Genomic DNA, 14,110 nt, shown 5'->3' with positions numbered 1-14,110 from the left:
GCAACCCAGGTACATGCCCTTGCCCGGAATCGAACCTGGGACCTTTCAGTCAGCAGGCCGACACTCTATCCACTGAGCCAAACCGGTTTCGGCTTCTTCCCACTTTTATTAAGTAAAAGGGAACTCAGTTGCTTAAGTTTTCTTGTCATTTATCACACTGCCTGGTTTCTGTTTTCTTCTCGCTCACTTCCTGTTGATCTTCTCTACATAGTCAGCCCAGAAACTGAACAGAATACACTAGATCAGTGGTTCTCAACCTGTGGATCGAAAGACCCTTTCACAGGGGTTGCCTAAGACCATCGGAAAACACATATATAATTACATATTGTTTTCCTATTTAATCACTATGCTTTAATTATGTTCAATTTGTAACAGTGAAAATTCATCCTGCATATCAGATATTTACATTATGATTCATCACAGTAGCAACATTACAGTTATGAAGTAGCAACGAAAATAATCTTATGGTTGGGGGTCACCACAACATAAAGAACTGTATTAAAGGATCGCAGCATTAGGAAGGTTGAGAACCACTGTACTAGAGTAATAAGGGAAATGGAAAGTGAAACTTGAGGGACTGTTGATAAACATTACAAAGCTTTCCCTTCTGTTTGATTATGGGATCAGAGTTCCTGGATTGAGAGAAGTCTCCAAACTTCTCAGTTGTCATTCGTTTCATCTTCTGGAGTACCTATGCCATAAACCCCCTGGCCATAGTGCTCACCACTCAGGAATGCGGCTCACCTCTCTACCTGCCCCTTCACTTCTAGCAGACCTGTTCCCAAACATTTTCATATTATGATAATGCTTAAAGTCATAGAGGACCCAAAGAGCTTTTGTTTATGTAGGTTTTAAGTCTGTATCAGAACTTAAAACTAAGAGAAATTTAAAGTTTATATTTATTAATCTAAATAAAAATATCAATAAGAAATCCATTACACGTTAATATAAATAAAATATTTTAAAGAAAAATAACTATATTTTCCAAAGCAAACAATTTGGTGAGAAGACTGGCATATTTTACATTTTTACAAATCCTTTTAATGCCTGTCTTAGTAGTAGACATCTGGCTTCTCACATCTGCTTCTACAGTCAATCTGTTTTGATAGCACACGTCATGTAGCCTCTGAACATCCCCTGAACACGTGAGAGAATGAGTGTGTAAAGGTACAAAATGTCTTAGCATTATTATTGTATAAGTTTCCTGTTGCTGCTGTAACAAGTTACTATAAACTTAGTGGCTTCACACAATACAAATTTATTATCTTACAATTCTGGAGGCCAGAAGTCCAAAATGAGTCTTAACAAGGCTAAAATCAAGGTGTCAGAGGAGAATCCATTTCCTTGCCTTTTTGAACTTTGAGTGACTGCCGTTTTCCTTGGCTTGTGGCCCCTTTCTCCATCTTCAAAGCATATTATTTCAATCTGCATCTGTCATCACATCACCTTCTCCTCTGCCTGGTTTCATTCTCTCTCTCATCCTTATGTTTGTGATTGTATATAATCCGGGACAAACTCTTCTCAAGATTCATAAATTAAATACATCTGCTTTTGCCATAAAAGGTAACATTGTTGGGGGACCATTATTCAGTCTACTACAGTTTGACCTTGTGGATTACCTTAAATGGTCTTGGGGAACCCTTCCCCCCTGAGGTTCCCAGATCATATTTTGGGAATAGCCATAGCAGAAGAAGCAAGAGCTTGGCATTTGTGGGTACATACAACCTAAACTTGTACTTAGAAATGACACTGGATTAAATTACTGAAACATGGTTCCCAACCCTACCTCTCTATCACCATAGTATTGCACTCTAGCTGGACTTGGGTTGAGTGTAATTGGTTTGGGCCTGTATTTCTGTTATTCTGCCCCTTCCTAGGTCAGATCAGAACTGTCAGAGCTGGGCCTAGAGCTCCTCATTCAGGGCAAAACATCCGGCTTTCTTAAAGAGGAAGCATTGGAAAGTGGTTATGATCACAGACTGACCCCACACTGTGAGTGCTCAAATCTTAGCTCCACCACTTACTGGCTGTGTGACTGCTAATGGGACTTCTGCCCGGACCCTCACATGTTGCCTTTCATGGACCTTCCTGACACTGTGTCTTTTGCCCGTCACTTGCTGCCTGTCTTCCTGCTGATATAGAGATTTAGGTGCATGGGGTTTGCAGAGCAAGTGCTCTCAGGAGATGGGGACTGAGGGAAGCAGGATGGGGCAGGGGAAGGCTCCAGGCAGGGATATTGTCTCACCTGGAGTCCCCTTCAGCCTGATCTCCAGTGAACTTGGGAGGATGAGTTGTCCTGCAGAGCTGGTCCCACGTTGGGACAAGGGGCTGACCCTTTGATTCCCATGTTAGTCCATCATTGGTTGTAGGCTGTCCAGCCCCTGGGAGTTGTCCTAGGGAGGGAGGCGGTATTAGTCAGCATGGACTGTCATAACAAAATACCATAGACTGGCGGTTTAACCAACAGGAATTTATTTCTCACAGTTCTGGAGCCTGGGATCCTGCTGGCCAGTACGGTGCCTGGTAAGAACTCTTTTCCTGGTTTGCAGACGGCCACCTTCTCACTGTGTCCTCATATGGTACAGAGAGAGAGCAAGGAAGCTCTCTGGTGTTTCTTGTTATAAGGCAGCCAACCCCATCTCGAGGGCTCCACCCTCACCACCTCATCTAAACCTGATCACCTCCCCAAAGCCGCATCTCCAAACACCATCACACTGGGGACTAGGGCTTCACCATATGAATTGGGGGTTGGGGCACACAAATCAGACCCTGGGGGGAGCATAGCTTCCTGGAGCGGATGCTCCCATTAGGCTGAGGGTAAATCTCTGGAGCCCTAGCTGCAGCGAACACTCACTGCAGGTGGGGATGGCTGCACTGGCCAGGGTATCGGGCCTGACACCAGGGCATCTGCTACACTCCAGTCACAGCTCCCTTGGCAGTCACCCCCTGGGTGCCCCACTGCCTCTTCTGTGATTTTGGAGTCTCATCTCTTGCCCTAGAGGGAATGAAGGGTGCTGAGAGGAGCCGGGCACATAAAGCACTGGAGTGGGGACAGTAGTAGAGGTGATTTTTCCCTTTGCTTTATTTTTGTGCTTATCTGCATCACCTATCTTTTCTTTAATGACTGGTATAATTTTCACAATTGAAAATATTCAATAACATAGAATTCGCCTTACCACCCCCCCCCCAGTGTGTCTTGAATTCAATGGCTTTTGAGCTTTTGTTAACATATTGTGACATATTTTGTGTTTTCCTCCTTCTTCTGACCTGATTTCAGCACTAACCTTGCAGCTGTATTACTCTGAGACCCAGGCAAGAGAGGCCCCACCCTGCCCATGCTTTACAGGGACCTTTTGACCTTTCCCCAGCTGAACCCCTCCCCACAGGAGTCTGTTGGGCCAGGGGCTTCATCCAGAACCCTTTCAAACCTTTTGGTCCACACTGTGGGTACTAGGGCCCAGGAGTTTCTGCCCATGGACCCTACTCCCAGGCCCTGCATGAGCCTCCTACCTGTATCCATTCTTCTGCGGTCTGGCCAAAGTCAGGGGTGTGGACAGAGCTTGGAATTGTATCTCCTACAGGGCAGGATGAAGGCTGAGGTGAAAATAGAAGAGAGAGCGGACAGGGGCACAGGCCTGGCTCACCCTGCCCTGACACAGTGCCGGCGGTTCTAAATTTGAACCTTGCCTCCCAGCTATTATAAATTAGGAGGGTAGGATGTGTTTTACTAAGCGGTTTGTGAGCTTGAGTTATGGCCTTCAGATCCTTGACTAGCACTGCCCAATAGGACTCTCTGTGACCATGAAGACGATCTTGAATATAGAAGGTGACTACTGAGTACTGAAATGTGGCAAATACAACTAAGGAACTGAATTTTACATTTTGTTTAATTCATTTAAATTTAAATAGCTACATGTGGATAGTAGCTCCTCTATTGGGCAGTGCAGATTAGCCACATGGTGTGTGGGCCTTGTTTGTACTCTGGGTCCTGCCATGATAGAATAGTGCTTGACCTGGGTCTCTCCCAGTGGGTCCGTGGGGATGCTGTGGTCACGTGTTCTGAACAGCCCCTCCTGTGATAAGCTCTGCCTCCAATCAGGAGGAGCATGCATGTGGAGCGGTTCACACCGTGTCTGAACTCTGCTCACGCTCAGTGGGAAACTCCCATCCTCTCCATCCTTAGGAACAGCCTCTAAAAAAGGAAGAGATCTGTGGGGATCAGTAGGAAATGGAACCAAGGTGTTGAGAACATTTGTCATTAAAAGCTGGGAGCAGAGGATTTGGAAGTGAGGAAGGACAGATTGTACCTTGCAAGTGCCCAGGATTTCTAGGGGCCTACAAGGGTCAGCTCTGATAGCCATACCTGGCACAATTCCTGCTGAAACCCCGTGGGCATGACAGCAGTCAGGATCAGAGTGCTGGTCTTTAAGGATTGTTTTCTGTATTTGCAGGAAGATAGTTTTACGGATCTTCAGCTTGTTCTTTCTCACAGGGTTCCCCCCAGGGACTTGGCTGTGCTCCTGTGCAACAAGTCCAATGCCTTTTACAACCTTGGGAAATGGAACGAGGCATTTGTGGCTGCCAAGGAGTGTCTCCAGTGGGATCCAACCTACGTGAAGGTAGGGTGCAAGGGATGCTGGGACAGCTGCTGCTTCCTTCCTCTTAGCCTGCCCCCTCCCCTTCCTTCTAAAATGGGAATACTTCTCATTCAACTCCCTTTGCACTTCACGCAGGTGCTCATGGGGCATGTGAGTGATACCCAGAGAAGGGCGGAACCAATGATGGCCAAGTGTTGAAATGCCCTTGTAAGGGAGAGTAGAGCTGGGCTCTTGGTGGATGGAGTGCAGTGGAGATCCTCTGAGCTCATTTTGTCCTGAAGTAGTGACACCAAATTCATAGCCTGTTCATGTTCTTTGCTTTTAAAGGTTTCATGATAGCAAAGCTTTACTTCAGATGCAAGCTAGTGTGCCACATGACATCAATTCTTTTATATATATACTAGAGGCCCGGTGCACGAAAATTGTGCACTGGGGGTGGGATGAGTCCCTCAGCCCGGCCTGCGCCCTCTCACAGTCTGGGAGCCCTCAGTCTGGGAGCCCTCGGGAGATGTCTGACTGATGGCTTAGGCCCTCCCCCTTTGCAGGGAGTGGGCCTAAGCTGGCAGTTGGACATCCTTAGCGCTGCCACGGAGGAGGGAGAGGCTCCTGCCACTGCTGCTGCACTCGCCAGCCATGAGCCTGGCTTCTGGCTGAGTAGCACTCCCCCTGTGGGAGCGCACTGACCACCAGGGGGTAGCTCCTGCGTTGAGCGTCTGCCCCCTGGTGGTCAGTGCATGTCATAGTGATCGGTTGTTCCGCAGTTTGGTCTATTTGCATATTAGCCTTTTATTGTATAGGGTATTTTATTGGTTTCAGAGAGGAAGGGAGAGGGAGGGAGAGATAGAAACATCAATGGTGAGAGAGAATTGTTGATCAGCTGTCTCCTGCACGCCCCCTACTGGAGATAGAGCCCTCAACCCAGGCATATGCCCTGACCAGGAATCGAACTGTGACTTCCTGGTTCATAGGTCAACGCTCAACCACTGAGCCATGCCGGCCCGACCAGATTTTATTTGATGTTACTTTCTACGTGACATGGGGTCCTTCTGAGAAAAGAAGTGAAGACTCCAAAGAAGTGGGTGGGTCGGAGAGTTTATATATCATTTTTAATGAAGCGTGATACATTGTAGAGACATGACAAGACAAAGGACAGGGTTTTAAAGACTTTAGGGTCTGTGAACTGGAGAAATAAACACACGGAGAAACTGACGGCAGATAAGGGCGATCAGCGAGGCTTGTTGGTGCGGGCTCATCTCTGCCGACTTTCTGTCTCCTTCAGGCCATAAAGACTCCCTGGAGAGGGGCTTTATGCAGTCCTCATGTCCCATATTTTGGGGTGACGTATTCTGATACCCCCTAATCCCTGTGTCCAAAATAAAAAGATGAGACTTAAATCTGAGGAAGTCAGAGAAATGGGAAATTCTGTACCAGCTTGCCTGGTTGGAAAATAAAACACTTTTTCTGATTGTTCTCTAAGGTTTAGAAGAGCTTTCAAATGAAAGTTAAGACAAATCAAAAAATAATCAGAGATTTGGTGTTAAGTGGAATTATAAATGCCAATGCAGTTAGATGGTCAAAGTGGGGGGCGGGGGGGGGGGAGAGGAGAGAAAGAGAGGTGAGAGAGAAATATCGATCAGTTGATTGATGGGTTGCTTCCCATATGCACCCTGGCCAGGAATCAAACCCTCCACCTTTTGGTGTACGGGACGACAAGCAAGCCACCGGCCAGGGCATGGGAGGCTGTTTGCATCACTAATCCTTGTAATTTTCTTCTCTCTACAGAAATATATATATTTTTTTGCCTATAATGTGGAGCTTCGTAATTCTCTATGCTTGTGATTACAATTTTTCCCTCTACATCCCCACTGCAAATTTTGTTTACTTTGATTGAAAGGAGCAGGAAACAATTTCTGAGTTACATGACAAGCTCATTCTTTCCCAGAACACTGTAGTCGCAGGATTTTTTTCATTCCTCTCTTCTTGCACAGGCTGTGATTTGAGTCATGGGTAAATAAATTACACATGTAATTGGAAGCAGGCCAGCTTCCTTCTCTCTGTGGCCTCCATCATAGATTTGAAAGTGATTATTTTCTTAGCAGTTAGAAAATGACAGAAAAAAATGTTGCACAGGACATCACGTGGCAGTCTGGTGGGCAGTGACTGTTATAGATCTGTGTTTACACAGAAGTGAGATTCTAGTGTCCCCGCCAGCCCCCCAATCTTGCTCATCCTCTCAGCAGCACTTGAGGAGAGACGGCAAGGTTTTCCTTTTTTCGTTCCAGGGCTACTACCGCGCTGGTTATTCCTTGCTGCAGTTGCTCCAGCATTACGAAGCTGCTCGCATGTTCTTTGAGGGCCTTCAGCTTCTGCAGGGCAGCAGTGATCAGAGCCAGTTTGCTGATTTCCTTGTGGGAGTCTTCACCACTATGGGCAGTAAGTCTGACTCGGGGGAAGCGTTCCCTCCCTTCTTCCCTCCCTCTTTCTCCCCTCCCTCCTTTCCTTCCTTTCTTCCTTCCAGTCCTCGTTATTTTATTTGAATTCCTCCTGCAGGACTCAGGCTCCTGGGGAGATGATTACAGGGTGTTTTTTGTGGCTGATTTATGTAGTTTGAATAAAACTGGTTTTCACATTAGAAAGTATTTTGAAAGCTTTTGGCGGCTTATGCCTTTGTAAAGATGACTAATTCCTATTGCTATTCATAGAGTTTTCCCGATTTATACTACTACTTGCTTTATGTGTTTTTGTGCTTCCTTATGATTTTTGCATATTTATCCAATGTGTTCAGAAAATATTCTGGTTTTCTGTGAAAATAACCCAAAAGGGCTGGCAGAGTCCTGTGAAAGCTGTCAGCGGTGTTCAGTGTCGCGGCTGTGATGCTCACTTCAGCGGTGGACCCACTTGCTCAGTCTGGGAGTGATGCATGGGAGGCCTTGAGCATCACCACTAGATTCTTATTATAATCACCTGGCCCATGGGGTGGCTTTTGTCAGTGGCCTGGACAGAAAACCAAAAAGCTCAGTGTAGTATACTCCTTGCTAGTGACAAAGGGGCTCCTTCTGAAGTCCCGCCAGTAACCAGGCCGTTGTTTTCAAATATTACGCTTGATCCGATTTAAGTTCTCATTGATTTAAGATGAGCCACTAGTTTATGTTCTGCCACTGAGACACGACATCGATTGTAACACATATCCCGATTCTATAGGTGTTAGAGTGTGAATAGCAGCACATGCTAGACTTGGTGGAGTGTGGTTTTTGGCTTTCAGAAGTGGGGAAATCACTGCTGGCCACAGACTCACCTGTTAGGTGTCCAGCTGTTCCACTGCGATGGTGGGAGAGTGACTTCTGTGGTCTGTGGGTGGAGCCCTACAGATTTTGGCACAGAGGGGTAAGAGCATGTCAGACAGTGAGTGACGGGGTTAGAAGTGGGCACCGCCGTGTCCCCTAGACAGAGAGGTAGGAAATCTTCAGATTTCCAGCTGGTCACTTCCGCCAGGGCCTGCAGCCTGCATCCCCTTTCAGAACCACATGGCTTGTCCCCGGCCTACACTTCCTCATCGTCTCTGCGTGTCCTCCGAAAGTCCTTCTCCTGTCAGAGCCCGGCTGGCTGCACAACCGTTCTTGGTGACCATCCCTGGAGAAATCAGGGTGGTTTCCCTCTGCCCCCATCTTAGAGGGAGCAGTTAGCAGGACTTCTTGGGGTGATGCAGCCCCAACTTTTCTACCAAGGAGAGTATGCCCATGCCCAATTTTTAAATTTTGGAAAATATACTTGTGGAAATTTTGTAGCCTTTCATATAATACTAGTACATGGTTATTTTGATATTTATTTTTGGAAATGAATAACTCTGGAAGAGGCGCTATGTTAGTCTGTCTGTCCTATCCCCTTGGATGTTCTTCTCATCCGTGAGTTTGAGAACTGTGGTTTGCAAGGTTGATGGGCTACCAGGTTAGAAGAGTGTGTGTTGACTAAAAGAGTTGTTAGATGTGGATTCCAGTCTTGTTTTTGGTCATGAACTAGCAGCATGACATGCCACAAAGCCTGACCTCATTTGTGATAGTGCCTCATCTGTTGGGTGAGGATACTATTTGTCACATTTTTCTTCAAGGAAGTGAATTGTGTAACTTCCCTTAAGCTTCCATTTCCTTCTCCGTAAATGGAGGTAATAGCCACTGCCCTCTTGGTATGTTTGAGGGGTTAAATGTAAACACATGTTGCTGGACTTGGTGAATAGAAGGGCTAAGTGAATGGTGGCTCACATTATGCTCTCTGACTCTTAGGGGATTGATTGTCACCCAAATTGAAAATGATTGCAACTCCATACATCTTTAATTTTTCCTTTGTCTATGTGTGGTCTTAATTAGGGGACCTTTGCCCAAATGTTCTAGACTTTCCCCAAGTTAAAACTTCTAAACGATGGCATTTTTTTTTCAGGTGACCCCATTGTTTTGCAAAGTTTCTTGCCCTACTTTGATCACATTTTCACCATTGGATTCTCCACAGAAGTGTGGCAATCGGTAATAGAGAAGTTGGCAAAGAAAGGATTATGGCATGTAAGTAAAAGGAGATGGTGGCTCCCTTGTGGAGAAAAACCTTCTACATTAACTGGTTTCTTTCTGCTGGCCCTGGGGCATTGTAACTTAGCATTTGTTTATCTTGATGCCAAAATAACTTTTTTCTCTTTTTTTAAATATATTTTTGTTGATTTCAGAGAGGAAGGGAGGAGAGAGATAGAGAAACATCAATGATGAGAGAGAACCATCGATTGGCTGCCTCCTGCACGCCCCCCACTGGGGACCAAGACCGCAACCCTGGCATGTGCCCTTGACCAGAATCGAACCTGGGACCCTTCAGTCTGCAGGCCGATGCTCTATCCACCAAGCCAAACCAGCCAGGGCGCCAAAATAACTTTTTAACTAGAACATCCTTAAAGATGGAAATTCACTGAGATATATTAATTAGCTAGCTTCCATTTTTTAATTTTATTTTTTGTTAATCCTTACTTGAGGGTATTTTTCCGTTGATTTTTATAGGGAGAATGGAAGAGAGAGGGAAAGACAGAGAGAAACAGCAGTGTGAGAGAAACACATTGATTGGTTGCCTCCTGCACACACCGCGACCAGGGCTTGGGCGGAGGAGGAGCCTGCAACCAAGGTACATGCTCTGGACCAGTCTCTGATTATCATGGCTCAGGCTGAACAGCTTGGCAGCTGGCCTGAAAAAAGGAGACAGGTTCAGAGGGTATTTTGTTTTGTTGTTTGTTTGTTTTAAAGCTTAAGGATATTTTGGCTCTAATAACCTATGTCGAGAACATCATTATTCTAATCTTTTATTTTTCTGCCTTCACCAGTCATTTCTCCTTCTGTCAGCGAAAAAAGATCGACTACCAAGAAATATTCACGTCCCAGAGTTATCACTGAAAAGTCTCTTTGAGGTAAGGTGGCTTTTTGAAGGGTATGGTTTTATTTCGGGCTTGGATTTGGGACCGTCTTTTTCAGCTGCCCAACTGCAAATTTGTTATTTATGATAATCGTTTGCTTGGGCCACAACAAGTCCAGGTTTTACTGATTCTGAGCTTTATGGGTGAAGGAGTAGAAAGTTTCATGTTGCTACAGTGACTTCCATGGTTGTTCCTGTGTGTTTTCTTTCCCAGAAATATGTCTTCATTGGACTTTATGAGAAAATGGAACAGGTGCCCAAGTTAGTCCAGTGGCTGATCTCCATTGGCGCGAGCATCGAGACGATAGGACCGTACCCTCTTCATGCCCTCATGCGACTCTGTATCCAAGCAAGTGAGTGTTCTCCGGGTAACACCCTCCCAGCTGCCCCCGGGCTCTGAGCTCTGGCGCTCCTCTCAGCTCAGGTGAAAGCAGAATTTAGCCACTTGAATGGAGACTGTTCAGATGTTTTAAATATTCAGTGATTGATTATTCAAATGCATGAAGGCAGCAGGGCAACAGCACCCTTTTTATTTCTCCCGGGACCTTGTAGGTACAGGAGGCCCGGATTGAAAGGGTCTGTGTTCCTAGACAGGTCCTGGCTGTAGGGTGGAGCCCGGGACCCACAGCCTTGCTGGGCAGAGCTCCCAGGAGAGCTGTGGAGTGTCCTCCCACCACAAAGGAAGATGGTCTTTTCCCAGGTTCAGGTTCATTTTCTGTAGCCTAGAGGGCCGACTGTGGTGGGGGTAGGATGGGAAGCACTGGCTGTTGCCGACACAGATGGCTGGTGGTTCTTTTAAACTTTAAAGGACTTTAAAATTTCAAGGACTTCTATTTCCATAAACATCTTAAAAATGTTATTGTTAAAACACACTCTCTCTCTCTCTCTCTCTTTACACTTCAGATGGGAGCTTGTTTTTCTTTTCCAAGCAGGTGTGGCATTTACCCATATAATTTTAGAGCTGGAAGGGCCAAGAGAACTTGTCTAGGCAGTCTTCCTCTTCTAGGCCATATCATCTCCCAGAATGAGAGAGTGGTGGTGGCCAGAGGCTTGAAGACTTGGGCCCACACCTTTGCTTTAGCCAGATTTGCCCTGCCATCATTCACTTCATGTATTGAGGAATCTGTAAGAGACTTTATTCTTACACGGGGATTGTTACATAAAACACCAAGTAAAGTTTGATTCAGAGCAATCTGATCCATGTTCTCAGCTTCAAAGTAGGAATCTGGAACCCAGAGAAGTGTGCCTCTTGTTATGAAAGGCATGATTCCTCATCCTGTCTACTCTTTAAGGCGGCTCCTATGAGAATAGGCAGGTATCTGTGAGATCAGGTCTTCAATCAAGTTTATCCCTGTTTAGTTTCTGAGAGGAAAACTCTGACATGGTGATAAGTAGTGTTACCGAATTGGCAGAAGAGTGGGGCTTTCCTCCACCCCAGGAGCTACAAGGAAAGGAGTCTGTGAAAAGAATTTAAAATATATGTCCTATGATAGTAATGTAGTAATCTCTTCAGAATACTGACTTGATGGGCGCTCTTAGGCCCCGCCCAGATCCTCTTTATTTTTATTTTGTTAAAAGAGGAAGGGAGAGGGAGAGAGAGATAGAAACATCAATGATGAGAGTGAATCATTAACTGGCTGCCTCTGGCACGCCCCACACTGAGGATCAAGCCCACAACCCAGGCATGTGCGATGACTGGGAATTGATCCATGACCTCCTGGTTCATAGGCTGACGTTCAACCACTGAGCCACGCCAGCCGGACCCAGATCCTCTTTAGACCATGCTTACCCCCACCTGCTATGAGTGCTGGAGGCTTGGACAGAGAACTGCTCTCTGCCAACAGGCACCACATCCCAGGGACGTTCTCCCTCAGCCTCACCTTCCTCCCAGGGGCCTCCTGCAGGTCTCAGGGACTGACGTGGGGGTACAGAGGTCAACCTCTGCCTCCAGGTGGGCCAACTCTGCGGTACAGTTCACACTCCAGAGCTCCCCCTGGGGTCAGGCCTGAGTGGACGCAGCTGGGACCACATCTCTGTTTGCCTCCTCCCCCTGTCCTGTCCTGCTCCCCTCCCTCGGTCTCGAGCTCCCTCTCTAAGTGACATAGTCAAGAATATATGTCTTAGGCTTTGCTTCTAGGGAAGCTGACTTCAATGCATTGTGAGTAACTTTCTAAAGCTTTCAGTTCACAAGCTCCCGTGTCTCCCACACCCGTGTGTGGCAATGGCAGCATGTGTTGGATTCCCCGCTCGGTTGCCTCAGTGTGGTACACATCGACTTGCTTTGCTGGTGTTCTGTAAGCAGAAGAGAACATCAGTAACTCATCTTAATGCCCTTCAGGGGAAAACCATCTGTTCAGGTGGTTGATGGAGCAGCAGCCCGAATGGAAAGGCCGAGTCAACCAGAAGGACCAGGATGGCTGCACCGTCCTGCACGTGGTCGCCGCCCACTCCCCGGGATACCTCATCAAGCGTAAGTGGCGACACCGGGTGCAGGGCGTGCTGTGGGCTGGAGGACCTCAGGCATTGGCGAACTCACTTAACAGGCCATTGTGTTTTCCCTGTCCATCCTGTGACGGGCTCAGGAGTAAACTTTGCCATGAATTAAACATGATTAGGAGGGTAAGCTGTATGCAGAGAGGAGGTGGAGCGAGAGAAGGAAGAATTGCAGGGCTCTTGGCTTTGAATGGCTTCTGTGGGGTCGAATGACTCAAGGACATGGGCTTCCATCTGCATTTGTTCTCGCCCCCATCACATGGTTACTAAGGGCTTTATTTTATGCCAAATCTGTGCTCCACCAGAGATAAATTGTGAACCAGACAACAGACATAATCCTGCCTTCCTGGCACTTAGGAGCTAACACAGGAATTGCTCCCTCCCATACCCTCCAGGGGGAGACAGGCTTCCTGAAAGGGGCTGACACGTGGGAGGAAAAGCTGGCTCTTTGACGCAGATGTACCTTGTTAGCCTGTGAAACAGGAAGCTGTGAGCACGCCCACACAGCTCTGGAAAAGGGTCGCTGTGATGATAGATGGTCATGGACTCAGCCCCAGTGGAAGGGAGGCGACGGAGCAGTGGGAGCTTGTGTCTGGGCTGGCTGCAGCCGGTGCTGATCGTGGGAACCAGGCCTTGCAGCTGTCTTCTGATAGCAAGAGACGTTGGAAGGCTGGATTTTTAAAAAAATACGAAAACTCATGATTATAAGATGTCGGCTTGGAATTGAATGTGCCTGTGGACTGGACACAGCCTAAGTCTAAGTCCTGCTGTTGGTCTGGAGGGCCCTCCTAGGAAATTGCAGTGTTCTCTCTCCAGTGGGTCCCAGGAGCAGCCCGTGAGGTTTGTTTCTCTATTGCTATCCCCCGCTGACCGGGGCCCCGGGAATCCATGTCGGGGTGCCCTATGGATTTTATTGTGAGATTTATTTATTTACTTATTTAAGTCAGGACATTGATGAAATTATTTACCTTTATTAAAAATAGGTTCTTTTAAATTGATTTCAGAGAGGATAGATAGAGAGAGAGAACCATTGATTGGCTGCCTCTTGCATGCCCTCTACTGGAGATCTTCATCAGCTCATTTGGGACAATGCACAAGGGTAACTGCGTTGGTTTTCTATGCTATGTAACAAACCACCATAAACTAAGTGGTTTAAAACAACACCCATTCATTAGCTCACAGTTCTGTAGGTCCAGAGTGATGTGACTGAGTTTTCTTTTCTTTTTTCTTTATTTTTTTGGGGGGGGGGGATCAACAGAGAGAATTGCTTTAATATACATATGGATGTTTCAAACATAATGGGTATCTCAGTAAACAAATCATTTCATGATACATTTTTTTTACATTTTAAAAAACCTTTATTGTTGAAAGTATTACATATGTCCCCTTTTTATCCCCGTTGACCCCTTTTAGCCTGCCTCCATGCCCCCCCTCCCACTCCCGCCCCAGGCCTTCACCACACTGTGGCCCATGTCCATGGATTATGCATATATGCATATAACTTTTCTGGTTGATCTCTTCCTACCCCCGCCTTCCCTCTGAGATTTGACAGTCTGTTCCATGCTTCTATGTCTCTGGATCTA

The 14,110-nt window shown here is 46.5% G+C and overlaps 1 protein-coding gene across 3 annotated transcripts in view; it reads left to right on the top strand.

The window, feature by feature from the left end:
• TRANK1 (tetratricopeptide repeat and ankyrin repeat containing 1) overlaps window positions 1-14,110 on the top strand; it is an 83,638-nt gene that overhangs the window by 26,759 nt on the left and 42,769 nt on the right. Inside the window, exons 3-9 of one of the 3 annotated variants that reach the window (XM_059664242.1) lie at window positions 2,485-2,523; window positions 4,493-4,619; window positions 6,881-7,031; window positions 9,030-9,148; window positions 9,946-10,029; window positions 10,249-10,387; window positions 12,373-12,504. In XM_059664242.1, coding sequence (XP_059520225.1) covers window positions 2,485-2,523; window positions 4,493-4,619; window positions 6,881-7,031; window positions 9,030-9,148; window positions 9,946-10,029; window positions 10,249-10,387; window positions 12,373-12,504 — 791 coding nt within the window. Of the gene's footprint in view, window positions 1-2,467; window positions 2,524-4,475; window positions 4,620-6,880; window positions 7,032-9,029; window positions 9,149-9,945; window positions 10,030-10,248; window positions 10,388-12,372; window positions 12,505-14,110 lie in introns of all 3 variants that reach the window. The other 2 variants (XM_059664240.1, XM_059664239.1) reach the window with 2 other exon arrangements.

This window comes from Myotis daubentonii, chromosome 14, assembly GCF_963259705.1.
Source record: "Myotis daubentonii chromosome 14, mMyoDau2.1, whole genome shotgun sequence".
NCBI lineage: Eukaryota > Metazoa > Chordata > Mammalia > Chiroptera > Vespertilionidae > Myotis > Myotis daubentonii.
Note: the sequence above shows the minus strand (reverse complement) of the source record. Positions and strands in the feature narration are given on the sequence as shown.